This window comes from Tamandua tetradactyla, chromosome 25 (assembly GCF_023851605.1).
Source record: "Tamandua tetradactyla isolate mTamTet1 chromosome 25, mTamTet1.pri, whole genome shotgun sequence".
Classification (NCBI taxonomy): Eukaryota; Metazoa; Chordata; class Mammalia; order Pilosa; family Myrmecophagidae; genus Tamandua; species Tamandua tetradactyla.
Window position 1 is genome coordinate 15,359,806 of NC_135351.1, and position 19,638 is coordinate 15,379,443.

The window sequence follows — 19,638 nt, forward strand, 5'->3', positions numbered from 1 at the left end:
TCCACTGTGGACTCAAGACACTTTGGCAAAAAAAAAAAAAAAAAAAAAAAAGAAAGAAAGAAAGGAAAAAACGACTTGGGAGAGGGGGGCTTGAAGTAAAAGAAAAGTAGGTTGATCTATCCAAACAACTGAGGTGGCGGGGAGTCGGGGGGGGGGGTGGTGCAGCAAGGAAGGGGCGCTTTCCCTTGTTTCGTCAAGAAATCGGAGAGGCATAAAAGGAAAACGAAGTGAACAACAATTAAAAAAAAAAAATTCCCCGCACACAACAATACAATCTATTTAAACTGTAGCTCATACTTTTCATACCAATGGTATGAGTTTTTCTGGAGTCCCTCTTCTGATTCTTGAACTCTGGGGCTGGCAGCTTGCAAAAGGGGAAGCAGACTCCGGCACTGCACGGGCAGGTTTACCAAAGGTCTCTAATGGGTATTTTCTTTTTCTTAGCCCTGCCCCCGAATTGTCTGACAGCGTCTGCCTCTGAAGTTAGCAGTGATTTCCTTTAGAGCCCGGCCTTATCTCCAGCTGCACGTTGCCTGTTGGTGACTAATAACACAATAACATTGTCTGGGGCTGGAATAAAGTTGGAGCTGTTTACCCCCACTCTATAGGGGTTCAATATAAAAAGCCGGCGCAGAACTGTCCAAGCCAGACAGACGCGCTTCTGCATCTGTGCTGCCGCGGGAGCCGACAGGGTCCTCGGGTCTCCGGCGCTGTCCGCGCAGCCCCCGCCGCCACGCGTGTCCTCAGACCGCTCCCACTGCCCTCTCGCTCTTGGCAGAAACTTCTTTTTTCTTCCCAGTAAAGCCTGCTGGGGCTGAAGGATAGCTTTGAGATCCGAACAACCAGAAGCGCTCTGAAGGAACTGAAGTTGTTTGGCTTCGTTTTCCTTTGCGTTTGTTTAGTTTGCAGAAAAGGTTTTTTGATCCCCCCCCCCTTTTTTTAGCAGAATGGATTATTTCTCCATGATTTTCTCCCTGCTGTTGGTGATTTTTCAAGGAGCTCCAGAAACAGGTAGGCACATTGGGTTTTTAATTTCTGCATGTTAATATCTTCTTTATCCACCTTAATGTTTTTCTTCCTTTTTTTTTTTTTTTTTGTAAACTATCGCAGCTCAGTTATTAAGTGTTTGAGAATTACTGCTCGAAGCTACTTCAATTGCTGGTGGAAAAATTAAAAATTCATCTGGTGAATGCAATTGCTCACAGGGCATACAAGTATTTACTAACATTATTTTCTTTTCTTTAATAACCCAAGAAAGATAAAGACAAAATAGAATTTATCCAAATGCATATTTGCAATATATGTGTTTGTACAAGTATATGGGAACTGATATCTTATTCAAACACTGTTTTAATAGTGTGTTAACTTGTAAAATATTTAAATGTTTCAACTTGAAGCTGGGGAATTTTGTCCAAGTCATTCAGGCAATCTATGAGCAGTAAAATCACCTGTGAGAGTCTGGTGGCAAAATCTCCCGAGGTGATTTCTCGGGGAGAGCTGATGCTTTCTTTAAAAATCTGTCATTATGATTTTAGGCTTCTTTTAGCAGGATTTTGGTCCCCTGGACGGCGTGAACTCCATTTTCAGTTTTGTCCACCTGTCTTGGGAGGGGAGCTGGGATAAATCTTGCCTCCTTAAGCATTTAGATAGCGTCTGGGTATCTGCCCGTTACCCCGTTTTAGGGTCAGTGCACTTTTTTTGTCTTTTCGTGACCCTGACTAAAGAGAAAGGATGTCAAGGGAATGAAAATCCTGGAATGTGTCTGATCATTTGAAATGTATGAAATTGGGCAGATAAGCTGCATGGCTGAATTGTCAGTAGAAGGAGAGGCTAAAGTGGCAGTGCTGTGGAGAGAAGGGGGAGGCAGCATACGCTACACATGCGAAGTTGCTCCAGGGATTCTGAATTTAAGATCCATGCAGCCTCAGCTAGGTCCCTGGAGCTGCTACTCGGTTTAACCTTAGATCAGCAGTTTCTGTGGGATTTACTACCTGAAATGAATGTAGCAGAGCTCATTTATCCTCTTCCTCTAATTGCTTGGCCAATGCCCTGGCTCTCTGCCTAATTTCAAGAGGTGTATATCATCTGCGTGCAAAGTGGCGGTACCCACCTTAAGCCGAAGGTCTTTCCTAACAAGCGAGAGGCTCAGAAGCTAGAAATAGGCAGTGGGATTTATTTACTTTTAGGGTTTTGGTCATAAGCCAAGTCGAAGCCACTGTGGGTTGGGCTCTCCCACTAAGCACCATGCAGAGCCCAACCCACATTGCTAAGAGGCAGCCTTTCCAAGCATTTCCTTGAAGGCAACTTCAAGGGAGCTGATAAGTCTCTTTTCACATGTTTGTCTCCTCTGCATTTATATAATTTCGCTGAAGGCAGATAAGGCAGCGGGAGTAAAGGTGAAGTCATGTTAAGGAGGGGAAAAAAATACAGAATCCCCCCCTTTTTTAAAAAACCCTGTTTCTTGCTGAAGGCAGGGTGTATGCTTCATCTGCTTTTATCTCCTCTGCTTGATCTGGCATAAATACCACGAGCATCTGAGAAGACCTTCGCCCACTGACCTGCCCTTTCTCTCTCCAGCAGTCTTGGGCGCCGAGCTCAGCGCAGAGGCTGATAACGGAGGGGAAAACCCCTCTCCCACTGCACCCTGGCGACCTCGCCGGTCCAAGCGCTGCTCCTGCTCTTCTCTGATGGATAAAGAGTGTGTCTACTTCTGTCACCTCGACATCATCTGGATCAACACTCCCGAGTGAGTCTCTAGAGGGCATTGTAACTCTAGTCATTCACTGGCTTCATAAGAGATTGGAGACAGTTACTGTGATTACGTTTCTGGGGAGCTCCTGGTTGGCACATTGAAGGGAGCATTTCTGACAACATGTAAATGCCTCAGTGGGGCCAAGTCCCCTGCCCTCCCACCATTCTTGAAAATAACAGGGCAGCTTGGTTCTTAGCAATGGAGGGGAAGGTCTTCTGAGGCACTGAAGCTCAGGTTTCTCATTACAGGATAGATGTAATAAGCTGACAACACGACACGTGGGTGGCTGCTGCACATTTCACACCAGAAACTTTAAGCAGGAATGGGGGTTGCTCCCCGTGGGAAAGTACAGTCTGGAGAGATAGAAGGGATTACACAGTTATAATTCAATCCCTTCATTTTACTTCTAGGAAAAAACTCCAACCCAAAATGTTAAAGTTTCTTGTGCCACAAGAAGTTATGGTGGAATTAGAACCAGAACCTCTATCTCCTGTTCCCTCTGTAGCTCCCTTTAGAAAAGCCCATTTCAAGACAGAAAAAGGGAAATGTCCCATAGGCTTTTCTGCCACCTTCAGAGTGAAGAAAAACAATTCTCCCTCCTTCTCCCTGAATACTAGGTCATTTCCCAGAAGCCGTCATAAACAAAAATGCATTTATTATATCTGCACTGCCCCATGAGGGTGAGGGATGACCAAAATCCAAACAAAAGCAAATCAAACCAAAAACACAAGGAGCCTGATACTTTGTAAGGAGATACTTCCAAGGTCAAGGGGAGGATATTATTTTGTAGGTGAGAATCAAAATAGACCTATCGGAAATTGTTGGAGAGCTTTCTGGCAAAGAGTCCTTTTACAGACATGTGATCACACCAGACTGCAGGACAGAAGTACAGACAGCAGGGATGAAGCTCTTGTATGGAAACATACCTCCTCCTGCCTCCTCAGGAGGCAATTTTAACATTATCATTATGATTTGTAGTGAAAATGGGTGTTAATGATCTTTTGAGTTTGGCACTGAAGTTCCCTCTCCTCAAATAGCTGTTATAAAAGGACAAAAAATATGAGACACCAAAGCTGAGGCGTCTTTATTTTGGACCCCAAAAAACCATGCTGTTGGTGTCGAAGAGAAGGTGAACTTTGTGAAGAGTTTAAATGGAATTCCACTGAGTTAGAGAAACTGGTTTTCTCCTGGTTGGATGCACACAGTCAGGGCTTTTGCCACGTGTTCCTGACCGGGCCATCCTTCACTCCCCTAAGCACACCGCCAAGCTCTGCGTGTGAGCTCCCTGTGTTCCCAATGGAATAAATTTGCCCCCAGAGAACCTGTCGCTTTGAAGACTATTCATCCGGCTAATATCCCTGTTTCCTTTCTTTTGACAATAGGCACATCGTTCCTTATGGACTTGGAAGCCCTTCTCGGTCCAAGCGATCCTTAAAGGATTTATTTCCTACAAAGGCAGCGGACCCCAGGAATAGATGCCAGTGTGCTAGCAGAAAAGACAAGAAGTGCTGGCATTTTTGCCAAGCAGGAAAAGAACTCTGGTGAGTAGGAACACCTCTGCTTGTCATTAGTTTTACAGCCTTCCGCCCTACTTCCTGCTTTCTCACTGGCTTCTTGTTTCTGAGAGATTCACGGAGCCATTGAGGGTCAAGGTAAGACTGAAGATACTGTTACTCAAAAGATTTTTCTTGTCTATTCTAACAGGACCCAAGACACTACGGAGAAAGGCTGGAATAACAATAAGAAAGGAAAAGATTGTTCCAGACTTGGGGAGAAGTGTATTCATCGGCAGCTAGTGGAAGGAAGAAAAATGAGAAGGTAAGATACTTACAAGAACAGCTTGTCCCAGTTACCAGGGGGTTAGGATCTATTCCCCCAGCCATTTTTACCTTACTGGGGGGAAAGGCTTAAATGACAATTTAAAAAGGCCACCCTCTCATTCTGTAGATTAAAAAGACCAAAGGAATCCTTGTCAACTATTTTCTTGATGGCTTTAAATGTAAACTGCTGCCCACTACACACTTTGGTGACCTCAGCACACTGATGCCATCAGCTCACTCAGTCTAAAGGTGGATTTTCCAAGCAAAATATATCCAGAAAACTTTTGTCATTTGTTCTTGTCCAATTTTTGCCTCTCTGAGTCAATGCCCTTACTCCATGCCCTGAGAAGTTAGAAATCATTTCCGGGGAGAGGGTTTTTTCCCTCCTTTTAAATCAAAATGTCACATTTTGATTTAAATCAAGTCCTTCAAAAAGGAGCAGTTATTCAAATGACTGAAAGGAGAAATGGTTAGGCAGAGTTGGTGAAAAATTAGAATTTCCCACTTGGGGTTTATTGATTTACATTTAATAGGGAAATACATTTGTTGGAGAGCCAATGCGATTCCATAAAGCTCTCTGGGTTCCCAGTTTCTTGTGAGCTGGGAACAGAGAAGGGTTCTTGGTTAAAAAAAAAATGCAGGCAGGTCTGTGGTGGTGAACCTTTCCAACCTTAAACATTTTGAAATTCACTAAGCTCAAGGGAGGAAACATGTTCTCAGATCTGTCACATGCTCTGCATTTTCCTATTATGGTCCATGGAAACTTTTCCTAGAAATCCATTGGCAAGAAGTTCTATGATCAAAGTGTTCTGAGCCCAGGCCTGGCAGTTATGAACGACTTGAGTTGTTTACTACTGATTTCGTGAGACAGCCTTCAGCTGTCTGTGACTTGACACCTGCCCATTTCGGGTTCCGTACTTCCAAATTCAGGCCAGTAGTGCCTCCCCCAGACTGCAAGATTATTTAAATCACAGTTTCTGAACAGACTTGGAAATCCCTTTTTCTATTGATTTGTATTCTTTCAACTATGAAGTCAATGTTATAGTTCTTTCCTCTTTCTTTCTCCTTCAAAAAAAAAAAATATGCCTGCAAAAAATTGTTGTCTTAACTTGCCATGAAATTTTTAGCCTGAGCCTACCTGTCTGTCAATTCTTTCTATTACTTCACCTTATTTAATTAGGAAGATGCCCATGAATACCGAAAACCTATGCTGAGTTTCTCCATAATGAGTGCCATGGTGATGGTTTCTGCAGAAGAAAGAGAACATGTTCAGCTTATGTGAAAATTGTATTTGATGTTCAGTTCCCCTTAGATACAACCTCTTCCCTCTCCCCACCCACCCACACACATTTCTGAGCACAAGCGCCAGGCTTTATTTTCATGGTGGTAACAGATACCACTTGAGGTTTTATCAAAGGGTAGCTTGGGATTGCGGTTGGTGGTGAAAGTTCAAGAACCAGATTCGGATTTGTTTGTGCCAGAGTCTAATTTTAGATGTTTCTGTTGCCAGGAGTGAGGTTTATTTTATGACATTTGCTTTTCTTGTCTTGTTTTAAATAGGTTGGAGGCCATCAGCAACAGCATCAAAACGTCTTTTCGTATTGCAAAGCTGAAAGCTGAGCTCTACCGAGAGAAAAAAGTGACCCACAACGGAACACACTGATGGCGGATCATCTTAAGACATCTTGAGACATCGCCTCAGTTGGGAGGGTCATGTGGTTGACTCTACACCGTCTCTACACTGGGACTGGAGCAAGAGCATTCTCCCCGCATAGGCTATTTCTTGTTCCAGACTGGCAAAAGACCAAGGTTCTACTCCTAAACACTGCAAGAAAAGTTAAGGGGTTCCCCCCAATCTGCCTTCATTGGTCTCCACTGGCAGTAACTGCTTTAGTCTCTCCTCATTTGGGAAAACAGCAGAAGACCCAGGGAAAGCAAAGAGAAAGGGACTTGTGAATTAGGGTGGCATTCTCCAGAGTGAAGAGGGAAGATTCTTTGTGAGGGTGGGATTTCTGAAGAGGGTCCGAAGGGAGTGTTTGAATCTGACTCAGGCATCTGGCACACTTCAGGGAGAAACTCCAAAGTTCCAGCGAAGTTTTTCCAAGGAATGCACAAATTGAAAACACACTCAAAGGACAACCAGGAGAGTAAAAAAAAAATTAAAAAGACTTTTTTTTAATTCATAAAAAATGCAAAACTGAAAGAAACTGTTACTGCTGTAAATCAGGATGTGTTTTATGAATATGAGTCTACCTCACCTGCATTGCACTCTCCAGAAGTATTTTACTACTTTGTTTCGCCTTTAATTATTGCCTTCCCAAACTCTTCCTCTCCTACTGCTCCCTCCCCAATAACCCCTATACTATATCCTAGCCTCATAAAAGTTTGTTCTAATGTATCAGTAGTAGATATAACATTTTCATGATAATCTACTAGCTCTGATCCATAAAAGAAAAGGTTATTGAATCAGGGTATTACCTTGCCCTGAGTTTTTGAAATGCAATGGTATAGGGTTGTTTTTGAAAGACAGTGAAAAGTAAATGTTGGTTATGCTTTAAAGCAGTGAAAGTATTTTCCTTTATGTAACTGGCTAATGGAAGAGGTTGGATTACATTTTAATGTACTTATATTTTTTATAGATATTTATATTCAAACAATTTATTCCTTATATTTACCATGTCAAATATATGTTTGGGCAGGCCATATTGGTCTATGTATTTTTATATATATTTCTGAATGAAATTGAAAAAATTGCTTTGTTTTGCCTATCAAGGTAATGACTGTAGAAAATAAATATTTTTCCCTACTGTACTGATTTTGTCCTGAAATTCCTAAGGAGTTGGCCACACTGGTAAGAAGTATAAAGGGAAATGGCTAAAGATGGTTTCCTACAAAGGGGGGCAATTAGAAGGAAAATGCTCCAAACGAATTTAAAAAGCTTGATCTATGTCTTAAAAGTTATTTTTAGATTGCATTAAGGTAAAAAAAATACACAAAGACACACAAAACAGCTTTAATACCTCTCATCTTCCCCTTGAATAGTAACCTTCTGTTTCCCCTTTGCCTCAAAATTCTCCAGGGACTCTATTCATTTACTTTGCTTGGGCTATTAGACAGGATCTGACAATTTAAGTTGATGATGTGATGAGAGGTACATTCTCTATGTTAATAGACACAGATCCACACCAGGGTTCCTTCTAGAAAAATAGCCTCAGCATAGGTAGGTGCTCCCAGTGCCTTTTGATTTGCTCAAATCAAGAATTTTCTTTATTAAGAAACCTTGAGTACCATTCTTTCTTCATGGTAGTCAGGACTGGCCAGCTGTCCATGCAGGGAGAAGTTTCTGTGCTGATTCTAGGTCACCTGTCCTGCAGCCTCTCCTTCTTCCACTTTGCCCTGCCGTGGCTGGCCTTCCCAAGCCACTGGAGAAAAGAGTATTGCAAATGGATGCTACTAATAGATGCCCATAAGAGCTTGGCCAGCCTTCAGGAATTGCCGCCATCTGTCTCTAAGATTGTCTGAAAGAATGCCTGAAAGGCAACCAATATTAGGACATGGTGACCACTGGCATCTGAAGAACGGTACATCTGAGGAGGTTCAGGTTTTTGCACATGTGTGACGATTATCCTGGGCAGAGTTTCCATCCTTATGGGCATTTTCTTTTATTTCCCATTTCATTTCCAAAAAGCCATAGTCTCGTTTGCGGGGGTGGGGGGTGGGGGGGATTGCTTATGACGCTCACCTTTTCTAGCCAACTGTTTTTCAGTGCTTGGGGCTTAAGGGGGCTGTGAAGTTTGCCCACATGGGCAAGATGCCTGGTCTGAACTTGGCCACTGTTTAACCTTGAGCAAACCATTCCATCACCCTGCATCATCAGATTCCTCATCTGTTAAATGAAAGACTGGGAGACTTTCTCTAAAAGCTCAGGGAAAGAGTCTGAGATCCCTTGAAGGAGTCGCGGTGGCACGGAAAAGTGGGGATCAGGGTCTAACACATTTCAGGGAGGTGGGATGAGGTGTGGAAGAAGCTCCTGAATGAGCACAGTTCAAAGAACAGCACAGCAAGTAAGGATGGAAAGGGTTTGTTTTATCAGCCAGACCTTTAAATCTTCTTCCTCCAAGCTTCCTGCTTCAGAACCTGGCAAGAAAAGTAAACGCATGAAATGACTAGGGCATGGAGGTCAGCAGCAAAATAAGTTGTGAGGTTTATCGGAAACTAATATTTTTCAAGGATGTAGAGGAAAGATTCAATATTATTCAAGGCCTATGCCAGCTCGAGGAATGAGTTGATGGATAGTGTGCAACACTTCCGGCTGTTTTGCCAGGAAAAGCATCGTTTCTGGAAGCCCACTTAGGACAGATTTTTCTCTTCACAGTAACAGCCTGGCAGCTTTGATCTCACCACGCCAAGGACCTGAGGACCCTGGGTGGGGAGTGGTGACCTTTAGCTAGGGTGGTGGTGGCGGTGGGGAGGGAGGGCCTTGCTAATGGTACTTCATCCCCTACCTCCTTCCCCCAGGGATTGATCTCTATTGTGAGGAAAACAGTTGGCTTTAATTCTGCCTGTGCTTTACTGAAACACCGCTCAGGGTATTACACTAAGCTACAGTTCTCTCAGGAAGACTCGTAGTAACATTGAGAGAGAGTACCCTTCTATTGTTCCAGGTAAAGAAGCTGGGCTCAGAGAGGGAAGTGATTTCCCTAAGATCACACAGCAAGCTGCAGCATCTCAGGCTCCTGAACCCTAGAGCACGGCTGTTTTACCAAAGGTACTTGGAGATCAGGGGAAACAGATATCCAAGCAAACGTCAACACAGGGGTCTGAGTGGTAAAGGCTTAAATGGCTCTTCATGCAATTTTGCCTTCCAGCCTCACAAATAACAGCTGATAGATCCAAACCCACAGGATGAAAGACAAGGAATGCAAGGGAAGAAAAAGAGGAAATAAGGAAGCAGACAAAGCTCAGGGTGCCATTAAGTGAAATTCTATAGAATAAAATAGGGTATAAATGGGAACTTTCTTCAGTTTAATTGCCAAATAATGCTTAAAATAACATGAGTAAAAGGGGAATTCTTTTGGTCAGTTCTCTTATTCTGTAATGCAGAAGCAGTGATTTTCATTTCTGTATCTAAGCACTTGAGAATGCTTATTTTCAAGCCCAGGTTCTTAATGTTGAAAACATTGTTTTCAAGCCCAATTTCATTACTCGATGTAGTAACCTAGTTCATTCTGCCTTTGCTTATTTTCACCTTTGCCCTCATAGTTCCTGGAATTCTGGGTCTAGAGCTCAGGATTTATCTACTACAAGTGAATGCTTTTGTTCTCATAATCTTATCAATTTCACAGCAATCCCTCATTTTTTTAGAGAATACGATTTCCCATGACATTTTCATATGTCTTCTCTCATTTGTGACCTCTCTTCCTCCATCAACAATCCCTTCAGGAGGTTGGGACCATATTATTATACCCATTTGTCAGCTGAGGACACTGATGGATTGGAAGGGAAAGTGACTTGTCCAGAGCTTTATAACAGACAAATAACACTAGAAGGCAGGACCCCTAAACTGTTCTCCTAACCTCCCCAGAGCAGCGGGGAAGCACTAGGCACTGCAGTTTGGGTAAATGTAGATTACTTCTACCTTGTGAACAATCTATAAAGTGGGGTGAATCAACATTTTATAACCGTCTCAGGAAAATCGATGTTCTGCACAGGTCCCTGAGTCCTATCTGGAAACATATCAGCTGTATTCTATCTTGTTCACTACATTATTCTTATTATAGGAATGTGTGATTGGCATAAAACTCAGTTTACAATGCCTACCTCCAAAGCACCCTGGGCACTTCCTTGACAACTACTGGCAATAGTGTCCCCACGAGGGGAGAAATTACAAGTAATAAATGTGAAAGCAGGGGCCATAAAATTCCCTCCAGCCTTGGGCAATAATCAGAGAAGGAGCTAGGGCTGGTGCCATCGGATAATGAAAAGAGAAGGGCGAAGGCGTTGGGGAAATGAATGATGGATACGATGGGTCCTAAGCATGACAGGCTGCTCAGTGTTCTGGGCTTGAACTTGGGCAGCACGTTGCGACTCTGACGTTCAATTTGTTCATTTTTCCCTCACTGTTTTGGCTCCGAGTCTTCTGCGGTTTTGAATTTCACTCTTCTTTCTCCCATCCTTTCCCACCATAGACTGCTGTGGAAGTATCCAGGGGTGACACTCAACGTATTAAGCGATCAGTGGCAGAGCATGGGCACTGATCACTCAGGATAGACCAGGACAAAGCAGTGTTAAAGGCTCCTGGGCCAGCTGGGCCAGCTGGTCTACCTTCTGGTGTGGGACTGTGGGAAGATCAGGGGTTCAGAGACAGGGTGGGCAGTCAGGGTGGAATTTCCAGGATTCTTGCTGCTATTATTTATCAACCAGGATGAAACTATTTTAATAATTTCAGTATTTTCAAAACTGCCAGAGTAACACTATACATGCCTTTATGTATATTACATTTGGCAGTATCAAAAGTGTTCAAGCTTGGTGAGTTTTCCTCTTTATGGCTTCATGGAGTTGGGTCACATTGTATCCATGCCTGCAGAAGTTCAGCATCAAATCTTTCTGTCCTTGCACCTTTATTAACCTGTTGCATTTTCATCTCTCCACTTAACCCTTCATCTTCCCCTCCCTCTTCACTCTCTCCTATGCTCTCCATCCCTGACTCTGATCCCCTTTCATGGAAGTGGAAATACTCTAAGGTATTCCTTGTCTCCTTTGAAGTTTTCAGCAGGGCAATTTGATGGTTGCCAAATCTGAGCTGTCCTTTAGACCAGTGATTGCTGGGGTCCTAGATTTTCTCTAGGAGGAGTCTTGAGGGAGTAATAATGCATAGGTCTTGTCCTATTAGATGGACCTTGGACCATGTAATTTATTATTCACATTGGGCCACTTTTGATAGTGCATGGTGACACTCCAAACAATTACCATGAACTGGTAATTGCCCAGGACCTTGGACCGTCCTGGGCAACCCCCAGGCCAGGATAAGCCTGGAAGCATGTCAGAATTTCACTTTAATCTCTTAGAGATGACTTGGAACTTGGCCTTGTTTAAGCAAAGATATGACATCTATGCACCTTTATCTGCAGAACAGGTAGGGTAGAGGACCTTCAACTTCTCTTGTGCCTCCAGTCCTGAGCACAGAAATTAGGACATAATATATCTGTCAATAAATGCTTATTCAATTAATAAAATATGCAATTGCATTATAGGGCCCTATAAGGGGGAAGTGAAGATGATATTCCCCTGGCCAGAATGTGACTAGACTATAGAAGATTTATAGGACCCAGTCAGCCATACCTCTCTTGGGAGAGTAGTTTGTGTAGCTGAAATGTTCCTTTATTCAGGCTTAGTGGCAAATTATTTGACACATCAGGTGGGTCTTTTTATTTATCACCACTCCAATCCATCCTGTACATAACCATCATAATAATAATCTCCTAAAACATGTCTATCATAATTTCAATGACTGTAGAGCTAGAAAGAACATAAAAATTATCTCAGTTATCTCCTATTCTCAAAAATTTTCCATTGCCATTCTGTTCCCTGCATTTACCGAAACAAGGATCATTGGAGAACCAGATCGGATAGAAAAATATCAAACATTATAGTGTTAGGATTAGACATATTGAGTCAAAAAATTTTTATTTTGCAACATTTGAGAGAAAATAAAATAAACCCAATATGTCCATTACAAAGTCAACAGCTCGCAAGCCAAGATTGATCTTGTTTCATCTCTAACCACACCCAGCCCTTTCTCTCTAGCTTATCAATCCCAGGTGTCATGTCATTTCATCTGTAAAAAGTACAGTGTGGACATAGTGAACCTGAGATGCTTGGCTGAGCCAAGGGAAATGTGAAGTAGTCAATGGGATAGCGTGTCTGGAGCTTAGAGAGAATGAAGAAGAAATGTTCTTTGGCTTCATAGACCTTATAATATCAGCAAAGGAGACAAAGGCATGTATAGCTAATATTTTTTATTTTTTACCAAATGCCAGACACTCTTTTGAGAGTTCTGTGTGTGTTAACCCATTTCATCCTTATTCTTACCCAATGAGGTAGGCACCTTTATTTAGAAAGAGAGATTAAAAAGTAACTTGTCCAAGGCCACATAAGCTAGTTAGGAGGCAGAGCCAGGTTGTCACTAAGAAGAATACAAAGTGATAAGGACTGGACCATGGGAGGACTGAGTACTATGATGATGCAAAAGAGACAGTGATAATTCTGCCTAGGAAGCGGGCCTGCAAAAGTGGTGGTTTCAGACTACGAAGAATGGGCCTTACGCCTCCAACTAAGTAAGATATTATTAAAGCTCAATCAAAGGTACAGAGGAGCCTCAATAAAGTGTTTTGTTTTGTTTTGCTTTTTTCTAAATGACTTGATACATAGAACACAGCCTACAATGCTCACACGATTGTCTCATAAGGAAGGTACACAGGATCCTATTAAATTGAGAAAGGGTAATTAATTCAAGGATACTGAAAATCTTGAAGTAAAACAACAATACATGAAATAAAAATTCCCTTATTTATAAGTGGTGCTGATTTTTCAGTTAAAATATCCTGCTAAGACCCAAAAGGCTAATTAATTTAATGATAATGAAAATCTTAAAACAACACATAGAACAGAAAGCACTTACTTTCGAGTGGCAATGTTGGGACTGAAATTAAAAGAAAGCAATTCTAACAGACTGTGACTAAATTTTGAAGATTTAAATTCAATTTTTTTCTAAGATGAAATAATTCCTTGGGAAGTCTCTACATTTAACCAAATATATAATCCAAAACTCCACTAATTTCCTGCCCTGTCACCTGGTCACAAATGTCCTCTCACTGTGTCAAAAATTCCTCTTTGATATCTGTGTCAGAACTGCTCAATTTACCTGTCAACTTAGATGTCTTCTTCCAGTTGGCACAACTTACTAAGACACCATTACCAAAAATCCCTGATTTACTGGTTTGGTCATCCTATAACTTGTTCTTTTGGAAATGATTAATGACCATAGGTGGTGCCCCTCAGTTTAATGCAAGATAAAATGCACTGGACAATTCAGGTGATGATTTTATTAAGGCTATTGCAGTCTGGAAAAAAATTCATTAATGAGGAATATCTCCAAGAAAGGGAAAGGAGCTGGGGTTCTTACAGAGACAGGTAAACAAAGAATTCATCAAAAAGTCTTATGGGAGTCATGAAGAGGGAAGGAGATGGATTTTATCTGAGTCACTAAGAAAGAATGGAGTAGCATATATAAGAGCTGGGTGGCCCTTTGCAGTTAGCCATTTATCAGAAGACAAAAGGGTAGGAAGAGTTCTAAACTCTCGCTTTCTGAGAACAGAGGTCCCAGGTAGAGTTCAAAATTGTCAGTTCTTCCTTTTGCTCAAGACTAGTATCATTTGTCACTGAACAACTCAGAAGTTTTCAGGAATCTCTTGAGAGGAGCAAAGTAGGGTCTAAGAAATAGTTGCTCAAAGAGTCAGTATTGCTCCTGCAAAACCAGTTGAACCATCTGTTGAGAGGTGATGGAAAAGGTCAATTGTTTTAGGGTGCTGGAGATCAGGTATCTTTTATAAAAGATGCCTCAAATGGAAAAAAAATGTTAATATACAAGATTGTATTAAAGTAAAGGGCCAGGAGTTGAACGCTGAAGCTAACCAGTCCAGTGAATTCCAAGAAGTCAGTGGGGGAAAGTCTTTCAGTTATGCAGCACTATTCATTAAATTTCTTGGAGCTCCTAAGAAAGGACATTGATATCCTTGGTGTGTTGTCATAGGACATGCCTGACCTTATCATATCACCAGACTCCCTTGGTGTTCCAGATAGTAGCTTGTCCAGGAAGAATTCTGGCCCATGTAAACTTACTGCAGTGGTAAGTCCTTTGAGGACTTATATACATATATCAAATCATCATGCTATAGCTCCAAGTGCTTCTCCAGATCCTGGAGGAAAGGGCCTGTTGCAAGGTAATCAAGAGTCCATTGGGAACCTGGACAGTCACATTTATTACTCAGTAACACCAAGTCAGGCCAGAGGGGAGAAAAATGGAGATGCTAGTTCAAAGGATTGAAGCTCCATATTGAAGGAAATGGGAAGAACTGAAATTTTGATAAAGATTGACAGTTTGGAAAGGTAACAAACTCCAATCTGATTTACAGACAGGTATCAAAACTGCTTTTTCACAGCTGGGGAGAAAAACAATTAAATCTTTACCAGGCCAGGCAAGAGTTTGCATATCCATTAATTATCTACAATTTTTAAAAAGATGCAGAATTGCTCAAAGACAATTAACAGGATTAGAATTTGATAACCTGGAAGGGTGTCTTATACAATAGATAGTTTTCCATAGATATGCAACATTTCTCTCTTCAATTATCCCATGTTTGATCAAAGAGAGATTATCCTTAATTACAAAATAAGGCTGGCTGCATTAGATTACATATGGTTATTTACATAGGTGCAGCAAAAATTATAATTTACCATATCGAACCTTTTGAGTTTGCTTTTCTGGAAGTTTTTGTAAGCAATTTCAGATTGGACTTTACAAAAAGTCTTTCGAGGTTGGGAAGCCAAATCAAGAACTAGCTATGAGATGTCAACTGTAGTAACCTATAAGTTGGCAAATTACTCTCTTCTGAAGGTCTCTAAAATATTTCTGGGTCTGACAGAAAGTGATCTTTCTCATTCAACTGTAAGTCTGGGGATCTGTAAGCCAGGTACCCAACCAGTTTTCCCAAGATGGCTTAGAAGTATAGCATCATTTTTAAATATGATGTTCCAAGCCAGGCCTTAGTTGCATAACTAGTATTTTCAATTACTCACTGGTAACAAAAAGGGCAAATTCTTATTGAACCTATGCAAACAATTATATTGCCATGAAAATAAGAATACTCAATGAGAGTCTCCAAATTCTGGAGAAGTCAAGCAGGGAGAACAAGATGTCACTTTCAAATGTTTTATTTTGATTTATAAAAGTGAGTCTACTGGCTTGCTATGAGTTGTAGATAGCTTAAGCGGAAACAGAAATGACTTCCTTATATATCCAGAAAGTTGAATTTAGAACGTCAGACATATTCAAAACAACAAACACAATCATTCCTCATCAATTCATTTAGTACTGAGTAATTAATTTTTATTCTGCTCGAATTTGACTTAACAGCCTCATGAACCCATCTGCTTCTCAATGAAAATTCTGGAAACCCTGACTCAGTGCAATGATATGATTTCAAAGTTGTTGAAGTGATATCAGATGCCTGTATCCAAACGTACCTGGTGTAGTGCTTTTCCATGGGACTCTACCACAGTCCGGTGTTGAAAATGAGGCTGTAGCTCATTGCAAGAGCTCTCAGAGAAGCATCATAGTAAAACAAAACAAAACAAAAAACTACCTGTAGACAACAAATTACTTAAAATGGCTACAGTAAACTTATTGGTAATTTTCAAAGTGAAAGATCTGATGACAGTTCCTTATTAGAATAATGTAACTGACCAGGAAATTAGGTTGTTTCTGTGATGTGCAAAGCAAGAGAAAGTCAATCCAAAAAGTTTTAAACAAAATAATTACGATTCACCTTACTTTCAATCAAACATGGATAATACATCTAACATATTTTATATGATGAACACTATCTTTATGGAGAAAAATATGTAAAAAATCCCTGAATAATATACCACGGATATACCAAACCTACAGTTAGAATATACCAAGAATCTATCAAGAACATTGAGTAAAGAGATTCTGTGAATCTAAAGTAGGACACAAACATCCGTATGCTAATAAAACTCCACAGGTAAGTGATGGAAATCCCCTCACTAGCTTAGAAGGTGCTAGATTCAAACTATGAAATAAAATTGTGGCCAAGTTAACGTTTTAAAAAATAACTGAAAGTATAATGGATAACACTGCCCTGCTGTCTAATTTTAGGCAAATCTGCACCAGGACTCTGATAAATAGGAATATATCATAGACAGCAAGGACACTGACAATTCTGTAGGAAATCCTCATAAAACACATAATTTTTGAATTATTTATAACATTTTACTCCTACAAAGCTTATGCAGGGAAAGCTAAGCATCTCTTCTGATTTGATAACTCATCAATAATAGCATAAGTAGTAAACTTAGTTATTTCTAGCACCTCTCATTTATAAGCTAAAAGAACAAATCTGTGATTTTCAGGGGTGCTTTGAAAAAAATCTCAGTCTCAGTTTCAAAAGTTATCAAATAGGATTCAATTTTGAATGACGAATCAAAAGTTGTCAGAATAGAATACTTGATTCAGATAAGATCATGGGTTATTGAGAAACAATACTTTGCTACCTATTTAAACAAAATGACAACAAAAGGGCTTAAAAAATAAACAGAAGAAGCAATATGGTTGTCAAGAACATCAGATATTTCCTTAGGGACAAACTCTTTTTTTTCTTAAAAAAATTAAAGATGCAATAAAGTCAACATAAACCACGGAAAGTTCTTCTAGTAAGACACAGAGTCTTTGTTATCTGGGCAAATTATACAAAGATAAAGAATAACCTTTACCACCTCTTATTAAGAACAAACCTCTTTTTCTAAATCGATGCAAATGTACTAAGAATTGATGAATATGCAATATGTGATGATATTAAGAATTACTGATTATATATGTAGAATGGAATGATTTCTAAATGTTTGTTTTTTTAATTAATAAAAAAAGAAAAAAAGAACAAACCAATGATACAAAAAATTTTTGCCATTTTAACAAGGAGAAAACCAAATTGTAGTTTTGCATCAGTATAATATTTGATATGAAAGCTCTTTTTGAAAATCTTATAAATAAGTCCAACAAACCTTAGCTAGGTTTGACCACAACAAATAAAATTTCCTTTCTGAAATGCTTCTACTACTTTCTATATTTATCACAACCTTTATAGTACAACGTCTCCAAATGTCAGATGTTTATCAGCATACTCAATTATATGTAGCCTCTCTGTACCATATAAAAATAAACTTTAATTGTACTTAATAATTAATGTTTCAGTAGTCTATCTTACTTAGACATGGTCTAGGTATCCAATATCCATTAACTCAATTTAGTTTCTGTTCCAGGTTTTTAGGTTTCTTAAAAATCTTGCAAATTATATTCAAACTGACATGCTATGAAATATAATTACTGCTGAAATAAAATTTGTCAGAATAATGATCCAATTTGGTTAAACACAATTTACATTTTTTATAATCTTAAACATTTGTAGAACTAATGCTAGCTTATTTGAACAGTAAATCTGCATAAGTTTAGGTAGAATATACCCAAGAAGAATAAAAACCTATGTCTATACTATATTTAACTGATAAATCAGAGAAAACATAGTCAAAATTTTAAACTAGCTTCATTTGCCAAACGTTTACCCAAAATATGTGAACTTGAATTCTTAAATTGTTCCTGAGTTAGTTTATATGAGAATACCCCTTTTTATTTTCACATTGGAAGTTTTAAAGATTCAATGTTCTTAATTTCTGGGAATTTTTGGAATATTCAATTTATATACATGTTTCTTTATCTCTAAGTTAATCAGAGCAAAGCTCCTTACATTTAAGAGATTTTTAAATATAATTTACTAAAGCCAAAATGTTATGTGTCAGTTTGAAACTGTTGTGTACCCCAGAGAAGCAGTTAAATTATTCTTTAATCTTGAGTGAATATTGTTGGGTAGGCTCTTTAATTAGGTCATTTTTGCGAAATGTGACCCACATGGGACCTTTGGATCAGGTGGTTTCCATGGAGATGTGTCTCTATCCATTCAAAGTTGAGTCACTTACTGGAGTCCTTTAAGAGGGAACCATTTTGGAAAAAGCTGCAGAGCTGACCAGACAAGAGAACTTTGGAGATTCAGAGTGAAAATGCCCCTGGGAAGCCTTATGAAATGAAAAGCCAGGAGAGAAAGTTAGCAGATGTTGCCATGTGCCTTCCCAGCTGACAGAGGTGGTCAGGACCCATTTGGCCTTTCTTGAGTCAAGGTACCCTTTCCTGGATACCTTAGTTTGGACATTGTTATAACCTTAGAACTGTAAACTTGCAACTTAATAAATTCCCTTCCTAAAATCCATTCCATTTCTGGTATATTGCATTCTGGCAACTTTAGCAAACCAAAACAAGGTGGGAAAAGATTATACCTTCACACAATGAGAGGCAAAGACCTTTCTGAATTACAGACATATACAGACACACCTGCAGAAAGCTTATGCTTCAATTCTAAAATTTTAGCCATATGTCAAGTTTAAGCACAGAAATTTAAAACTCACCAGTCCCAGTATTTGCTTCCCAGTTGGCATGAAATTCTTACTTGATTTGAGCTCAAAAATAGACAAACAGACAAAGAAAAGAAACTAACAAACCAAATTGCACGACGCCCTTCACCCAAGAGATCAATCATTTAAAGAGCGACCATCAAGCACTTACTTAGATCATCAAATGGTCAGATCATGAAACCCAGTGAAGCTGGCACCAGAAATCAAGTTACTACTCAAAAAGAATCAGAATCAAATCATTACCATGCTAATGATGAGCAAGGGAAGGAAATTCAGGAGTTGGACTCACCCAAGGGTTCCAGGATCACCAGTGACTAGCACAAGTGATACTAACAGGCCTCATCAATGGGGATCTGAAGGTGAGGTCCAACCCCCTCCAAGTCATGGCACCAAACTGAAAGAGTTCCTGTTTACAAGGAGAATGGGGAAAGACAGGGGGCTGAGTCAGCACAAATGTGGAAAAGGAAGTGGCCTAAAAGGCAGTTTCATCAGACTTATCAAATTGACAGTCTTGAAACAAATTCTGGATCCTGATTCAAATATCCAAATAAAATCAGACATTTTAAAATAATGAATTGGGATGACTTTAAACAAGTATGTTAATTATATTAGCTGTGATATTGCAACCCTGAAATGGTGTTTTTTTTAAGTCCTTGCCAGTTTCCTGAAGTATTTTTGGGTAAATTGCCCATGACATCTAGGATTTACTTTAAAATATGTCAACAAACAAAAATGAAACATAAAAGA

The 19,638-nt window shown here is 39.9% G+C and overlaps 1 protein-coding gene across 2 annotated transcripts; it reads left to right on the forward strand.

Moving 5' to 3' along the window:
- Positions 1-370: 370 nt before the first annotated feature.
- On the forward strand, positions 371-8,216 carry EDN1 (endothelin 1). Of its 2 annotated transcripts, none has more exons than XM_077144084.1 (5): positions 371-1,011; positions 2,578-2,746; positions 4,135-4,293; positions 4,457-4,570; positions 6,133-8,216. In XM_077144084.1, exons 1-5 carry the CDS (start codon positions 948-950, stop codon positions 6,233-6,235), a joined length of 609 nt encoding a protein of 202 aa, XP_077000199.1. In that variant the 5' UTR covers positions 371-947; the 3' UTR covers positions 6,236-8,216. The 2 variants fall into 2 exon arrangements, with proteins under 2 accessions (XP_077000199.1, XP_077000200.1); XM_077144085.1 differs by having other exon boundaries at positions 2,581-2,746.
- Positions 8,217-19,638: the final 11,422 nt, after the last annotated feature.

Bases quoted from the DNA above. Each gene is read 5' to 3' on its own strand.
- EDN1 (XM_077144084.1), top strand. From the start codon at position 948: ATGGATTATTTCTCCATGATTTTCTCCCTGCTGTTGGTGATTTTTCAA. The intron at 1,012-2,577 runs GTAGGCACATTG...TTCTCTCTCCAG, and splicing joins TCAAGGAGCTCCAGAAACAG to CAGTCTTGGGCGCCGAGCTC. The intron at 2,747-4,134 runs GTGAGTCTCTAG...TTTTGACAATAG, and splicing joins ATCTGGATCAACACTCCCGA to GCACATCGTTCCTTATGGAC.